The sequence below is a fragment of the Plasmodium sp. gorilla clade G2 genome (assembly GCF_900097015.1).
Source record: "Plasmodium sp. gorilla clade G2 genome assembly, chromosome: 11".
In the NCBI taxonomy this organism is placed as follows: Eukaryota; Apicomplexa; class Aconoidasida; order Haemosporida; family Plasmodiidae; genus Plasmodium; species Plasmodium adleri (nom. inval.).
This window is the reverse complement of record NC_041703.1, coordinates 24,592-40,000: the sequence shown is the minus strand read 5'-3', so window position 1 is coordinate 40,000 and position 15,409 is coordinate 24,592. Positions and strand designations below refer to the sequence as shown.

Genomic DNA, 15,409 nt, shown 5'->3' with positions numbered 1-15,409 from the left:
TAATTTATATATATATATATATATATATTTATATATTTATATATTTATTTATTTGTTTATTTATTCGTTTGATAAAAATAAAAGAAATATTAAGTTCATTTACAGAATTTATATAGACTAATTATTTTTTATACTTCTTAAAATATATTTATTTATTAGTCTATGAGATGAATGTAATATGTGTTTTTGTTGGTGTGCACAAAAAGATTAATAATATATAATTTATATATATATATATTAAAATTTTGTTTCATGTCATAGTCAATAATACATATATATATATATATGTTTATGTATATGTATAATTTATGAATAAAAATTTATATATATGTGTTGTGAAAAAAGATGATACTTATTATAAATTAATCACATATATATATTTATATTTATATTTATTTATTTAATTCAACAAAAATCTTCACTTAAATAAATAAAAATAAATTAATAAATTATAATAATTTTAAAGTGGTTATAATAAAATATGAAATGTATTGAATGTTTTGAAAATATAGAAGATTTTGATGAAAATATATCAAATAGCTCTATAAAAGGAATCGACAATGTTATTGTAAGTAAAAAAGAAAAATCTTTATTATTATCTAATAAAGATACTTTAATTATCCGTAATTATAAAGAGGGTTTATCTAATATTAATAATGAATCATACAACATATTATCTGTGGGTAATTCTGGTAGAAATAATAAAAAAACTGTTATTAATAATATAGAAAAAGTATATAATAGAAATGTTGTGAATAATATATATTCATCTGATTTACTAAATAAACATTATAATAAGCAACAGAATCATAATTTATTACATTTAGATCCTAGTGGTAAATTATACAAAAAAAAAGAGGAATATTTTAAAATCGCATTACGATATGATCCAGAAAAAAATGAAGATAATAAAAAAGATGAAGTATGTATACAAAATGAAAATAATGATAATATAAGTAATGTAATAGATGATGATTATTTTTTGAAGTATTCTAAATTTTTCAATAGTAAATTGAGACCTAAAAATTTAGATGAAATATTAAAAATGTTAGAGGAGAATTTTCTTCCAAATGATGATGATAATATAATATTTATAACATCAGGAGGTACTAAAGTTCCTCTTGAAAAGGTTGATATAAGAAATATTGATAATTTTGCCACAGGAAGAAGAGGAGCACTTATGTGTGAATATTTTTTAAAAAAAAATAAAAAAGTGATTTTTTTACACAGAAGAGGATCTCATTTACCATTTGAATATCATTTAAATGGTGTAGCAAATTTTAATAATTTAAATCTTATAGATAATAATATTATTACTTTTAATTTGAAGGAAGATGAAAAATTAAACCTAATAAATAATATAAAGAATTATGAGAAATATAAGGAGAATCTTTTTACTGTTGCTTTTGATACTATATTTGATTATGGTTATTATTTATTAGAAATTGGAAAATTATTAAATGATAATATGAAAAAAAGATATGAGAAATATTTTAATATTAATAAGGATTTTGATTATAAATTGGTAGATGATGTATATGCTAAAAGCATTTTAAAAGATATAGTTCACTCATTTTCATCTTATAATAATATATTAAATTGTAAATATAATAAGGAAGGAGGTTTTTATGAATTATTACAAAAATTGATTTTATTTAAAAATCTACGTTTAGAAAAATATAATAATAACAATAGATGTTATGATTTACTATATTTTTTTAAATATATATTTGATATTTTATATGATATGAATAAAAAGGATCAAATTATATTATCAGACGAAGATATAAAAGATATTATTGTAAGAGCAAAACTTTTCATAAATAATATTAATGGTTATATGAAAAATATGAGCGACGATTATATTCTTAATGATATAAAAGATGTAAAATATAATGCCACTAATAATAATAATAATAATAATAATAATATGTGTATATATGAAAATATAAATAATATTAATTTTTGTAATTCCGTAAATATGAATGGTAAAATTAATGAACATATATCTAATGTTGTAAATAATAAATCAGATGAATTTTTATTTCCTTCACATTTAATGATATTATGTGCAGCTGCTAGTGATTTTTATATTCCTTTTGATGATTTACATGATTTTAAAATAGATAGTAACAATTGTCCTTTTCAAATTGAAATGCATTTAACTCCTAAGTTTTATAAAATTACTTATAAATATTTTCCATTTTTAAAGCATTGTATATTTAAATTAGAAGATCAGGACGATGCACTTATTAAAAAATCAAATGAAAGACTAGAACATGCGGATATGTTAATAGCAAATATATTAACGCAGAGAAATATGTTTGTTTATATTTTTAAGAAGGAACAAGAATATTTCAAGTTAACTAAATCGAAAGGAGAACCAATTGAAAATAATATATGTCGTGAAGTATGTAAGCACTTTTCAATAATATAATAAATAAATAAATATATATATATATATATATTTCATTATTTGTATACATAAAAATTGAGCAACTGCACAAACACATACACATACATATATATATTTATTTATTTATATTTTATTGTTCTATGTTTATTCTTATCTTTTTAATTTTGTTTATTTTTTTTTGTTTTTTTAATTCTTTTTTTTTTTTATTTTATAAATTGAAACTAAAAAATTTTCAAACCATAAAATTTTAACTAATATAATCTAATATAATAGCATATGTAATAATTTTTTTTAAAAGATTATATGTTTTTTCATTTTATGAATTAAAAGAAATTTTTATTTGATGATATATATATATATATATATATGTATATGTATATATTAATTTATAATAAACCCTTACTGTTTTATCTCCGAATGTATTATAACAAGGGACACCTGTCAGAATTAAGACGTTTTGGTTTCTATTAAAAGATTATAATAGCTGTAGTAGATCATAATGTAAGTCATATTAGTTTTAAAATATTTTACCATTTATGAATTGGTTTTAAGGTTTTTTTTTTTTTTTTTTTTTTTTTTTTTCTTGAAGAATTTATTGAAAAAAGAAGAATGAACTTATTTTTTCAGTAATGAAATACATATGATAAAAGAACATATATATATATATATAATCATTTCATTTAATATATTATAAGATAATAAATATTATTTTAATCATTTATTAATAATTGTATTGTTGCAATTAACAAGACATCAAAAATAAAGAATTATTTATAGGAATATATGATTATATAATTAATAAAAATAAAGCATCTCGTTATACTTATAGAAATATATATATATATATATATATATATATATATGTATATACATTTCTATATATAAAATTTTATAATATAAATTGAGACATATCTTTTTGTTTTTTTTTTTTTTTTTTTTTAATTTTATATAATTTGTATAAATGAATTATAATCATGTGATAAATAATTATTCAATTATTCCAAATATATTTATATTAAAATAACAAATTATTATTAATTTTTTTTATATAAAGTGAAAAAAAAAAAAAAAAAAAAATAAAGAAAAAATCAATACAATTTATTATAAATACTGATAACAACCAAATAAATTAATAAAACTATTTTTTTATTAAATTGGACATAAACAAATTTGAGAAGCAAAGATAACATTCATATATAAACATAATAACTAAATAAAAAAATATATATATGTATTATATATATATAATATGAATAAATATAAAAATTGAAATTAATTAATTTTTAATATTTTGCTTATTTGCTTAAAAATATTTGAATTATTTTGTACCATTATTATAATATAATATTACTTTTGTTTGTTTTATTTTAATTATCATTTGAAGAAAAATATAAATATTAAGTACATAAAATTAATAATATGTAGAGTTTTATTCTTGGTATGTTTTTTTTTTCTTTTTTTTTTTAAATATTAAAAAAAATTAAAAAAGTTAAATTTATAATTGTTTAAATTTGATGTCTTGTATAATTTTAATAAAAAAAAAAAAGAAATAAAAATAAAAATATACCGTTATATATAATATTTATATATTTAGAAAAATAAACGAATAAATAAATAAATAAATATATATATATTATTAAATTTTATTAGAAATATTTTTGTATAAAATAATTAAAATATATTTTATTTTATTATTATTTTTCTTTTAATTTATATGAAGAAATATATAAATATTTGTTATATATAAATTTAATCCGATTATATTTTGATGGATATAAATAAAAAAAGAATATTAAATAAGTTATATATATATATATAAAATTGATCTGGAAATTTTTTATACTCTTGTAAATTTATATATATATATATATAATATGTATATATACTAGATTTATGTGTTATATATTTTTTATTACTTATTTATGCTTTATTAAAAAAGAGTGTTTCAGAAAATGTTATATAAAATTTTAAAAAAAAAGAAAAGAATATATTTATATGAATATTATATATATTTTTAAAAAAATTTTTATGTAAATTCCATATACTTATGTGAAATATATGCTTTTCTTTGTTTATTATAACATTTTATTCTTTGTACTTGATAATATAAAGATCATCTCTTTATTAGTTTATTTTATTTTAATAATAATTATTATTGTTTTTTTTAATAAAATAAATTGTGTATTTTTAGATTTTTATCATAATAAATAAAAATTGAATACGCATTTTATTAAATTTATTTAGTATTCTGTCATATTATTATTTTAATTTTTTTTTCTTTTTTATAATTAGTATAATTAATATGTAGTATTTATTCTTTCTCTTTTTTTTTTTTTTTTTTCTTCTTTTAATTGCCTTACAAAAATTCTGTTTTAATTTCCCCAAACGTAAAAAATATATGATATTTGTATTATAGTTTTTTAAATATATTTTTAATAAAAATTATGAATTTTTTTTTTTGTCAAATAAACAATATGAAGAATGATGGGAAATTCTATATTTTTAAATAATGATTTATGAAATAAAACAAAACACATATAATATATATATTATATAAATTATATATTAACTCCTTTTTTTTTTTTTTTTGATGTCATTTTATTTTTTCTAATATATTTGAATTATTATTATAATACATAAAATTTTATTATTTTATTATTACATTTTATTTTTTATGAAAATAATAATCATTGTTTTATTCTATATATGTATATATTTTAATATGTATTATTATCTTTTATAATCATTTAGAAGAATACTATGATATAAAAAAATATTATATGTATATATATATATATATGTATAATATATATAAAAGATAGGGAAATATTTTATAAAAAATAGGTAATTAAATATGCAACTTTTAAGTGAATTATATTTAATTCATATTAGAGACACTTTAAATAATAAGAGTGGAATAAAAAGAACTATCTATAAAAATTCTTATAATGGTAATTGTAAAAGGAATAGAATGAAAAATGGTTGGAATATAATAAGGAACAAAATTTATTTTTTACTAGCTATTCTTGGGATATTATCTGTCTTGTCATTGGTAATATATATATTCTTAAAAAGAAAAAAAAAAAAAAAAAAATTATTTTTTAATAAATGTGTATTTAAATTTTAGTAATGCACACTTAAGTTAAACTATATAAACGTTTTAAACCATTTTTGCCTTATTTTATTTTTGTAGCATTTATATATGCCTAATGAGAATATTAATTTAAGTTTCAATAAAAATGATTCATATATAAGAATATTAAGCGAGCAAAATCCAGAAGATTATCAATTTACAGATCTTTGTAGGACGGAGTGTAGTAGTAATTACAATGAGGATATAGAAACAGAAACTGTTCAAACGAAAAATATATTATTGGAAGATAAAGAAGAGAATGAAATGAATACGACTAATGAGAATCATATGAATTTAAGGTCACTTTTAGATAAATATGACGAAATACAAAACCAAGATAGAGAAAAAGAATATAGAAACGAAATGAAGGAAAGAGAAGAAATGGAAGAAAGAGAAGAGCGTGAAGAGAACGAAAGGAAAAAGCGGAAAGAACGTCAATGGAACGAAACTAAAGAAAGAGAAGAGCGTGAAAGGGGTGAAATGGAGGAAAGAGAAGAACGTGAAAGGAACAATAGGAAAAAACGGGAAGAACGTCAAAGGAACGAAATGGAGGAAAGAGAAGAGCGTGAGAGGAATGAAAGGGAAGAAAGAGAAGAACGTGAAAGGAACGAAAGGAAGAAACGAGAAGAACGTGAAAGGAATGAAATGGAGGAAAGAGAGGAACGTGAAAGGAACGAAAGGAAGAAACGCGAAGAACGTGAAAGAAAGGAAATGGAGGAAAGAGAAGAACGTGAAAGGAACGAAAGGAAGAAACGTGAAGAACGTGAAAGAAAGGAAATGGAGGAAAGAGAAGAACGTGAAAATAATGAATTGAAGAAAAGAGAAGACCATGAAAGAAACGAATTGGAAAAACAGAAACAAAAAGAAAGGAAAGAAAGGGAGAAACAAGAAAGGAAGGAAAGAGAAGAACGTGAAAGGAAAGACAGGAAAGAAAGAGAACAACGTGAAAAGAAAGAAAGAAAAGAAAGAGAGGAGCGTGAAAAGAAAGAAAGGAAAGAAAGAGAAGAACGTGAAAAGAGAGAAAGGAAAGAAAGAGAAGAACGTGAAAAGAAAGAAAGGAAAGAAAGAGAAGAACGTGAAAAAAAAGAAAGGAAGGAAAGAGAAGAACGTGAAAAAAAAGAAAGGAAAGATAGAGAAGAACGTGAAAAAAAAGAAAGGAAAGAAAGGGAAAAAAGGGAAGAAAAAGAAATGAAAGAAAGGGAAAAAAGGGAAGCACAAGAAAGGAAAGAAAGGGAGAAAAAAGAAAAAAGAGAAAGAGAAAAACGTGAAAGAAAAGAAAGGAAGGAAAGAGAAAAAAGAGAAAAAAAAGAAAGGAAAGAAAGAGAAAAACGAGAAAAAAAGGAACGCGAACGAAGGGAAAAACAATTAAGAAAGGAAAGAGAAAAACGTGAAAAAGAGGAAAGGAAATTAAGGGAAAGAAGGGAAAAACAAATAAGAAAGGAAAGAGAAAAACAAGAAAAAAGAGAAAGGAAACGGCGTGAAAAGCAAGAAAAGAAAGAAAGGAAAAAGCGTGAGAAACAAGAAAGAAGAGAACAAGAGAAGCGTGAGAAACAAGAAAGAAAAGAACAAGAGAAGCGTGAGAAACAAGAAAGAAAAGAACAGGAGAAGCGTGAAAAACAAGAAAGAAAAGAACAGGAGAAGCGAGAGAAACAAGAAGAAAAAAAAAGGGAGCAGCTTGAAAAACAAGAAGAAAAAAAAAGGGAGCAGCTTGAAAAACAAGAAGAAAAAAAAAGGGAGCAGCTTGAAAAACAAGAAGAAAAAAAAAGGGAACAGCTTGTGAAACAAGAACAAAAAGAACAGGAGAAGCGTGAAAAACAAGAAAAAAAAGAAAATATAAAAGATGAAGGAAACAGGAATATTAAGAACGAAGATAATAAAAATAGGAATAACATGGAAACACGTCCTACTGATAAAAATAATTAAGAGAATGATAAGGAGAAAAATACTTTTTCTGAAGTCTGAAATTTTTTATTATTTTAACACAATATTATATAGGAGATGTTGAAAAGTGTGATTAATATACAAAGTAGAAAATTAATAATAATAAATGGAAAATAATAATTTCACATAATGTTTTTATAATATACATACATATATATATCGTTAGATTTCATGTATAATTGATGTCCTAAATGTAAAATGAAATTAAAATTGTATTAAAAACCGTATGGATTATAGTATATATTATATATTAAAAAAATTATTTTATGTTTTTTACAAAATAATAAAAATATACCTAATTTATTTTATTCATACTATATATATATATATATATATATATATATATACATATATATATTATTTTATAATATTATATTTAATAATATATTTTTTTTTTTTTTTTTTTTTGTTTTGGTATATTCATTATAGGTGTGTATATAAACATATTTATTTATTTATTTATTTATTTAATTTAATATTGTTATTCTTATATGTATTATAAGTAATATTTTTATTTTGTCTATATATATGTATTATATATATTTATCTTATATGAATATAATTAATTGTTTAAATCATTTCATACATATTTCCAATATAATTTCATATAATGGAAATTTTATTTTATATATGTTTGTGCTTTTTTTTTTTTTTTTTTTTTTTTTTTTTTTTTTTTCATTTTTATTTATCAATTCTTATAAATATACATGTTCATATAAAAGAATTTTTAAATGATTATAATATTAAGCCCTTTTAGTATTTACGATTTAATATGAAGAATATCATACTATATGTTTATAAAATAATTTATGTATTTATATATAAAAAGAAAATATATATTATATTATTTTAGAATATATCGTTTTTATTATAAATAGTATGAGAAAAATAAATAAGTACATATATAAAATAAGAATGTTAAAAGGAAAATAATATGTATACATATTAATTTAGATATGAATGTTTTTTTAAAAAAAATATGTATATTACTTTAAATAAATTATTATTTAGTATTTATTCATTATCCATATTTTAAATGATATAAATATAGAATAAAAATAAAGGCATAAGGTGTAATGAACTAATATTTCAATATGTATATAATATATGTTAATATAATTGATATAGTAGTTCTTATTTTGTATTATTTTTATTTTTTATTTTTTTTTTTGATTATTATTATTATTTTTACATGATATATGATTTTCATAAAATACGTTTTGTTCATATTTTTTAAGAATTCAATACAATTAATAAATAATATCGTTTCAACTATTTACACCCTTCGGAAAATTAAAAAAAAAAAAAAAAAAAAAAAAAAAAAAAAAAAAAAACCATTTGTTCCTTTATATAATTTTATCATGTCCACACATGTATATATATATATATATATATATATATATATATATATATAATTGTTATTTTATGTAATTTAATATATTATAATGAAAATTGTTTTTTAAAATATTTATTTGTATTATAGAATGTTGATAATATATTTATGATAAATTTAAAGATATATTTATTAAAAATTTACTAAAAAGAAAAAAATAATAAATATTATGTAGATACTTAATATTATACAAAAATATAATATATATAATAATATATTTATTTATTATTTTTTTTTTTTAAATGCATGTATATAAAAATAGCCGGATTAAAAAAAAGTCTATAAACTATAGAGAATTGTTCAACTCTAAAAGGAATTATATATAAAATTTATAATATATTTATATATATAATTTTCAAAATATATTATAAAAGAATGGTTATTATATATTATATAAATGCATATATTTTAAAATACCAAATCATTTATAATTTGATATATCTAATAAGCTTTTAATTTTTTTTTTTTTTTTTTTTTTTTTTTTTAATGGTTATATATATATATATATATATATATCTTTATTTTTATATTTAAATATAATTTTTCTAATTTGTATAATTCTTATTAATATATTAAAAACATAGAACGATAAATATAATAAGAATAAATATAATTTAAAGATTATTAAGTTTTTATAAAATTTTATTTTATTTTTTTTTTTTTTTGGGAACTTTTTAATTAATTAATATTATATTAAGAATCTATAAAGGTATATAACCACAATTGTGTATACATTTTTACAACTGTTTTAATAAAATTAATTTTGTAATTAAATATGTGTTTATAAATAATTTTATTTTCATTTGAACACATATATATATTTATATATATTATAAATATATATGTGTAATTCACATTATTCTTATTTGAATTTAATTAAATTATATATTTTTTATATTAAGAAAAAAATATATTATAATAAAATAAAATGGATGTATTAATATAAAAATTTAGATATATTAGCATTTATATAATTATAATATATTTTTATAAGATTATTAAATATTTCTATATGCATTATAAAAAATATTTATCAACATAAATATATTTATATATTATTATTTTTTTTAATCTTTTGATATGATTTAATTATACAACATATGAGAATCCTTTTTTAATATTTATTAGTTAAACTCTTGTATATTTAGAATATAATATATAAAGAATGATAAAGTAAAAATAGTATTTTATAAGTTATAAATAATTAATTTTGTTATAATTTTTTTATAATTTTTTTTATAATTTATTTATAATTTTTTATATTTTAATTTATCTAATATGAATATGTCTAAAAAAAGATTGACTAAAATTAATGTGAATTACATATTTGAGGTCATTAATTTATTTGATAAAATTGGAAAGAATAAAAAAAAAATTACAAAATTGAAGTTTTCTAAATCTCTTATATTAACTACATTAGGGATTTTTTATATTTTTTTATTGGTAATTATTTAAATATATATATATTTATATATTACTTAAATAGTTTTTATATTTTGAAAGAATATTCATTATTATAATATATATATATTAAATGATTACATATTTATATGTATATATTTATTTGTATATATTTATTTATTATATATATATATATATATATTTTTATTCTAATATAGAAAATAGATACATGTACAATAAACAATTGCACTTCAAAAAAGTTTACACATAAATATAGGCGTTTATATGAAAATGAATTTTTAAATGATTATAATTACGAATTTTTAAACGAAAATTCTAAGACAATTATAGAAAATTACCTAAAATGTATTAAAACTGCAGAATTTATTGATGATGATTCTTCAGATGCACTTGTAAAGGAAAATGATATTAATATAAAAGAACTTGAGAATTGTATTTTATTTGAAAGTGATAAAACAAATAATAATAATTATTATAAAGAAGGAGAAACACAGAATGAAATAGATGAAATATCTTCAAGTGGAATTAGTAATATAAAAGATGAAGTATATAATATTGATGATAACTCTTCCTCCTTAACTTTTAATTTATATAATTCTGTTGATAGAACTTACTATGATATATTAAATGTTAATGAATATGCATCATTAAATGAAATAAAAAATAATTATTATAATTTAGCTTTAGAATATTTTCTAGATAAGAACACAAATAATTTAAAAAGAAAAAAGAAATTCGAGAAAATTAGCGAAGCATATCAAATATTAAGTGATAAGGAAAAAAGAGAAAAATACAATAAGGAAGGATTAGATGTAACAAAAAATATGTTTATAATGGATCCATCCATTTTATTTATGCTTAATTATAACTTAGATCAATTGTTTGGATATATAGGAAAATATGATTTAACAACTATAATCAATTTTGTAACTGATCAATTTACTAGAGGAAACATATTTGAAACGTTAGTAGGGAAATCCTCATTTCAAAAATATGGAGATTTAATAAAAAAAATGGATGAGAAAGAAGAAGAAAGGATAAATAAGCTAGTTATATTTTTAAAAGATAGATTACAAGAATATGTAGATGTTGATGAGGATACCTGGATTGTAAAAATGGAAAATGAAATTAAGGGTTTACTTGAATCCAAATTTTCATGCTATATTATAGAATCAGTTGGATGGATATATGAGAATGTTTCCAAAGGGTATATAGGAAAAGAAGGAAAAATAATAAGTATGGATGAAAAAAAGGCAAGAAAACAAGCAAAACATAGAGAACAAATGAACAGAAAGGAAGCAATAATATGGAGTTTTAGAACAGTTTCTTCTATTGGATATATTTTGTCAGGAGAACCAAAAAATCATTTAATGATTCATGGAGTAACTTGTAATATGCATAATAATAATGAAATGAATAATTTTTGTAATTATGATGATAATTCGGTATGTTATTATCCAAATGGATACTCAATAAATAAAATGTTTCATAGAATAATACATACATTTGTAAAAACTATGACTGTATACATTTTGGATATCATTGAATCAATAGTTAGAGTTGTAGCAGAGAAGGTTTTGTATGATGAAAATGATGATATAAAAGTTTGCTTAAAAAGAGCAAAAAGAATGAAGAAATTGGGTATTTTAATGCAAAAGCTTGCAAGAAATAAAAGTGATGAATTTGGAGAAGACAAAGTTGATTTTTAGAAAATATATATATATATATATATATATATATATATATTTAATAATTTATATAAAAAAATGTATGTAATATTTTTATGTAAAATATAATGATTACATAACAAATTTATGAGTACAATAATATATATATTAATATTTATACATATGTAGAATTAATTTATTAAAAACAATTTTTAAGATGTAAAAATTTTTTTCAAGATTATATAAATCCTATGTATAATCAAAATATACATATAATTTTTATTTATATAATAATTTGTAGTACATGATAAATAGAAAAAATGTGTTATTGTGGTTTCAATTTTGAATATATTGCACACTTGATCATGAATTAGGTACACATATTCAATATACATATTTAACAATAAGAATTATGGAAAAAAAAATTTTTTTTTTTTTTACTTATTTATAGTATATTATTATATAATTGTATTTTTAATTTCTTTATTTTTTACTTAATTATATTTATTTTTTTTTATTGTTTTTTTTTATATATATTATCATTTTGATTATCTAAATTATTTTTGTTGTGATTTCTTTCTTTTTTATTGATTAATTTTTATTTATTTTTTTTTTTTTATTAATTTATATGAGATTAATATACATAAAATATTTTATATTATTAATAGTGATAATTATATATATTAGAACATAATAAAAAAAATATATAATATAAATATTGATAGTACAATAAAATTATAAGTGATATATGGTATATACATATATATATTTTTTATTATTTTATTTTGAAAAATAACGTTTGAATCCCAATATAAGCACATTATTATATTATATTATATAGGTTTCCATATAACAATATTTCTATTTATAAATTTTTTTTTTTGTTTCTGGTTGGTATCTAATAATAATTATATACATACATGTATATTATATTTTTCTTAACATTTCTGTTATAATTAAATATTGAAATTGTTTATTTTTAGTTAAAATAAGAATAAAATAATAGCTAATAAATATAATATTTCAAGGTATGCATTCCATTTAAATCCAAAATATTAATAAACATTCTATAAAAATTATACGATAAGAATAATTAGGGTTTACTCGAACAATTAAAGTTATATTTATTTATGTTCATTTATATCATATATATTAAATTATAATTTAAATAATAATTCAATATATGAATATAATTATAATATATTTATTATATTATATATTCAATAATATATAATTTAATAGAAAGAAATTAATAAATAAATATTACATTGTTCTTGAATATCATATATTATAATTATATATATGTGTGTGAATAAATAAGAGATGTATTTTAAAAAGGAAATTAAAAATTATAGTTTTTAATAATTAAAAGGAAATAATATTGAAAAAATAGGGAAAATAAATAAATAAATAAAATATATAAAACATAATAATCATAAAAATATTTATACCTTATATAATTTGTCCAATAAAAAACGCAGAACAATAAATATATTAATCTATATTCATAAACTAACAAAACATAACTATTCCTTTAATAATTTTATGTATTGTAGTTTTTTCTTCATTTTCTTTTTTCTTCTATATCGTAAAATTAAATAAATTATAAGCATAACCAAAACTATAACCACTATTGCAACAATGGAAGCAATAATAGTTGTATGTAATATACTAGTATTTGCTGCCAGTTTTCCAGCTTCAGCTGCTTCAGCAGCTGCAGCTTTTTCAACAGCCGTATTAACTGCAATTGGTATATGTCCTTTTATAGCAGTTGTAAGTTTAGTAGGTGGATCTACGAAAAGACAAAAAGACCCTGCTCCTGTTTGCTCTCCAGATGCGCTGCACATTGTACTACCTAATTCCCTAATAATTTCACCAAGAAGCTTCTCATTAGCATAATTTTCTGCAGTAATAATTGTTTTCCATTTAGCAGCACATAAACTCTCTAGGCCAAATTTTGTTTTTAACACTTCTATTGTTGCATTAATACCTGCATCAGTAGCAGCTTGATGTACCTGTGCAACAACATAATTTGTCCACCCCGTATATCCTACACCACTAAATAACCCCCAACAAGGTGCAATTGCTTCCATATTCTGTCCGCAGTTGAGACAAAATTTCTCTGTTTTGTCAGCCACCGACTTTTCACAAACGCAGGTAGGGATAGCGTCACTATCTAGATTTGTTTGTAGTGCACCAAATTTGTCCTTTAATTCTTTTTCGATTTTATCTTTCAATATAATGTTTTGTATTTCTTTATCGCACAGTTCTTTACAATGCATACGTTTTTGTTGCATCCTTTCGTCATATTCGTTAAAACGTTTGGACGTTTGTCGATCAAATTGTTCCATAACTGATTTCATTTCTGGGTCATTATCATAAATGGATGTATACAAATCACATTCGCATAATATTCTATGTATTTTTGGTGTATGTGTTATAGTGCTTTTATGGTTCCTTTGATTATGAACCTATAAAAAAATATGGATATATATGTAATATTTAAGTGTATTTTATAATATATTTTGGTTATAATTATGTATATTTTAATATTTAAATAAAATGTATTTTTATATATATTATAATAACAATTTTTTCATTTATACATTACATAAACCTACCAATATATTTAGTAAAAATTTTAATAATAAAATATTAATATAATGGACTTTCATTTTTGTTATATTTATAGTAATTTATGATGGAAATTAATAACTAAATAATTAGTATACAATAATTTATTTTAAATTATAAATAAAATATATTTAATCAAAATATAATTATAAATTTAAAAAAATATCACAATTAATTTTCATTATAAAATTCATTATTGGAACCACATTTTCCCTTTTATTTAAAAAAAAAAAAAAAAAAATATAACAAAATAAATAAAAAAGTAAAATAATTAATTAAATTAAAAAATAAAACTTAGATAATAATTATTTCCATTTTTTTTAAAAATGTTGAATTTTAATTTATAATAGAATTTAATTTTATGTAATATGATAAATTACAATGAAAATATGTTTTTTCCATTTTTAAAACATGTTACCATATAGTAACAATACAATGTATTTTTTTTTTTATGTTGTAAATTATATACATTTGTGTAGAGTAATAGTTGTTGAACGTGTACATCACATATAATTTACAATTGGGTACAACATATATGGATAATTAGTATTGAACATCTATGTCACAATATTATAATTATATAAGTATTCTTGTATATAACAAAATGTGTTATTAAATATAAAAATATTAGTATATATTTTAATAGTAATTATAAAGAAAAAATTACTTAATTTGAATAGTTTTATATTTTGTTCTAAATATTGCTGTAATATATTTCTCTCTAATGTATCTAAAATTATAATAAGATATATATATGTAATTATTTTAAAAATTATATTCTATTAAAAAACAAATAATTATAT

The 15,409-nt window shown here is 18.4% G+C and overlaps 4 protein-coding genes across 4 annotated transcripts; 3 read left to right on the top strand and 1 right to left on the bottom strand.

Moving 5' to 3' along the window:
- Positions 1-481: 481 nt before the first annotated feature.
- On the top strand, positions 482-2,437 carry PADL01_1100600 (flavoprotein, putative; the record flags this gene model as incomplete). The annotated part of the gene is made up of 1 exon (XM_028682457.1): positions 482-2,437. One exon carries the CDS (start codon positions 482-484, stop codon positions 2,435-2,437), a length of 1,956 nt encoding a protein of 651 aa, XP_028538733.1.
- Positions 2,438-5,387: 2,950 nt separating this feature from the next.
- On the top strand, positions 5,388-7,472 carry PADL01_1100500 (Plasmodium exported protein, unknown function; the record flags this gene model as incomplete). Its single annotated transcript, XM_028682456.1, has 2 exons — positions 5,388-5,468; positions 5,610-7,472. The coding sequence occupies 2 exons, from the start codon at positions 5,388-5,390 to the stop codon at positions 7,470-7,472; spliced, it is 1,944 nt and encodes a 647-aa protein (XP_028538732.1).
- Positions 7,473-10,161: 2,689 nt separating this feature from the next.
- On the top strand, positions 10,162-12,014 carry PADL01_1100400 (DnaJ protein,putative; the record flags this gene model as incomplete). Its single annotated transcript, XM_028682455.1, has 2 exons — positions 10,162-10,326; positions 10,503-12,014. The coding sequence occupies 2 exons, from the start codon at positions 10,162-10,164 to the stop codon at positions 12,012-12,014; spliced, it is 1,677 nt and encodes a 558-aa protein (XP_028538731.1).
- A 1,484-nt stretch (positions 12,015-13,498) lies between these two features.
- PADL01_1100300 (rifin PIR protein, putative) lies at positions 13,499-14,647 on the bottom strand (the record flags this gene model as incomplete). Its single annotated transcript, XM_028682454.1, has 2 exons — positions 13,499-14,443; positions 14,594-14,647. 2 exons carry the CDS (start codon positions 14,645-14,647, stop codon positions 13,499-13,501), a joined length of 999 nt encoding a protein of 332 aa, XP_028538730.1.
- Positions 14,648-15,409: the final 762 nt, after the last annotated feature.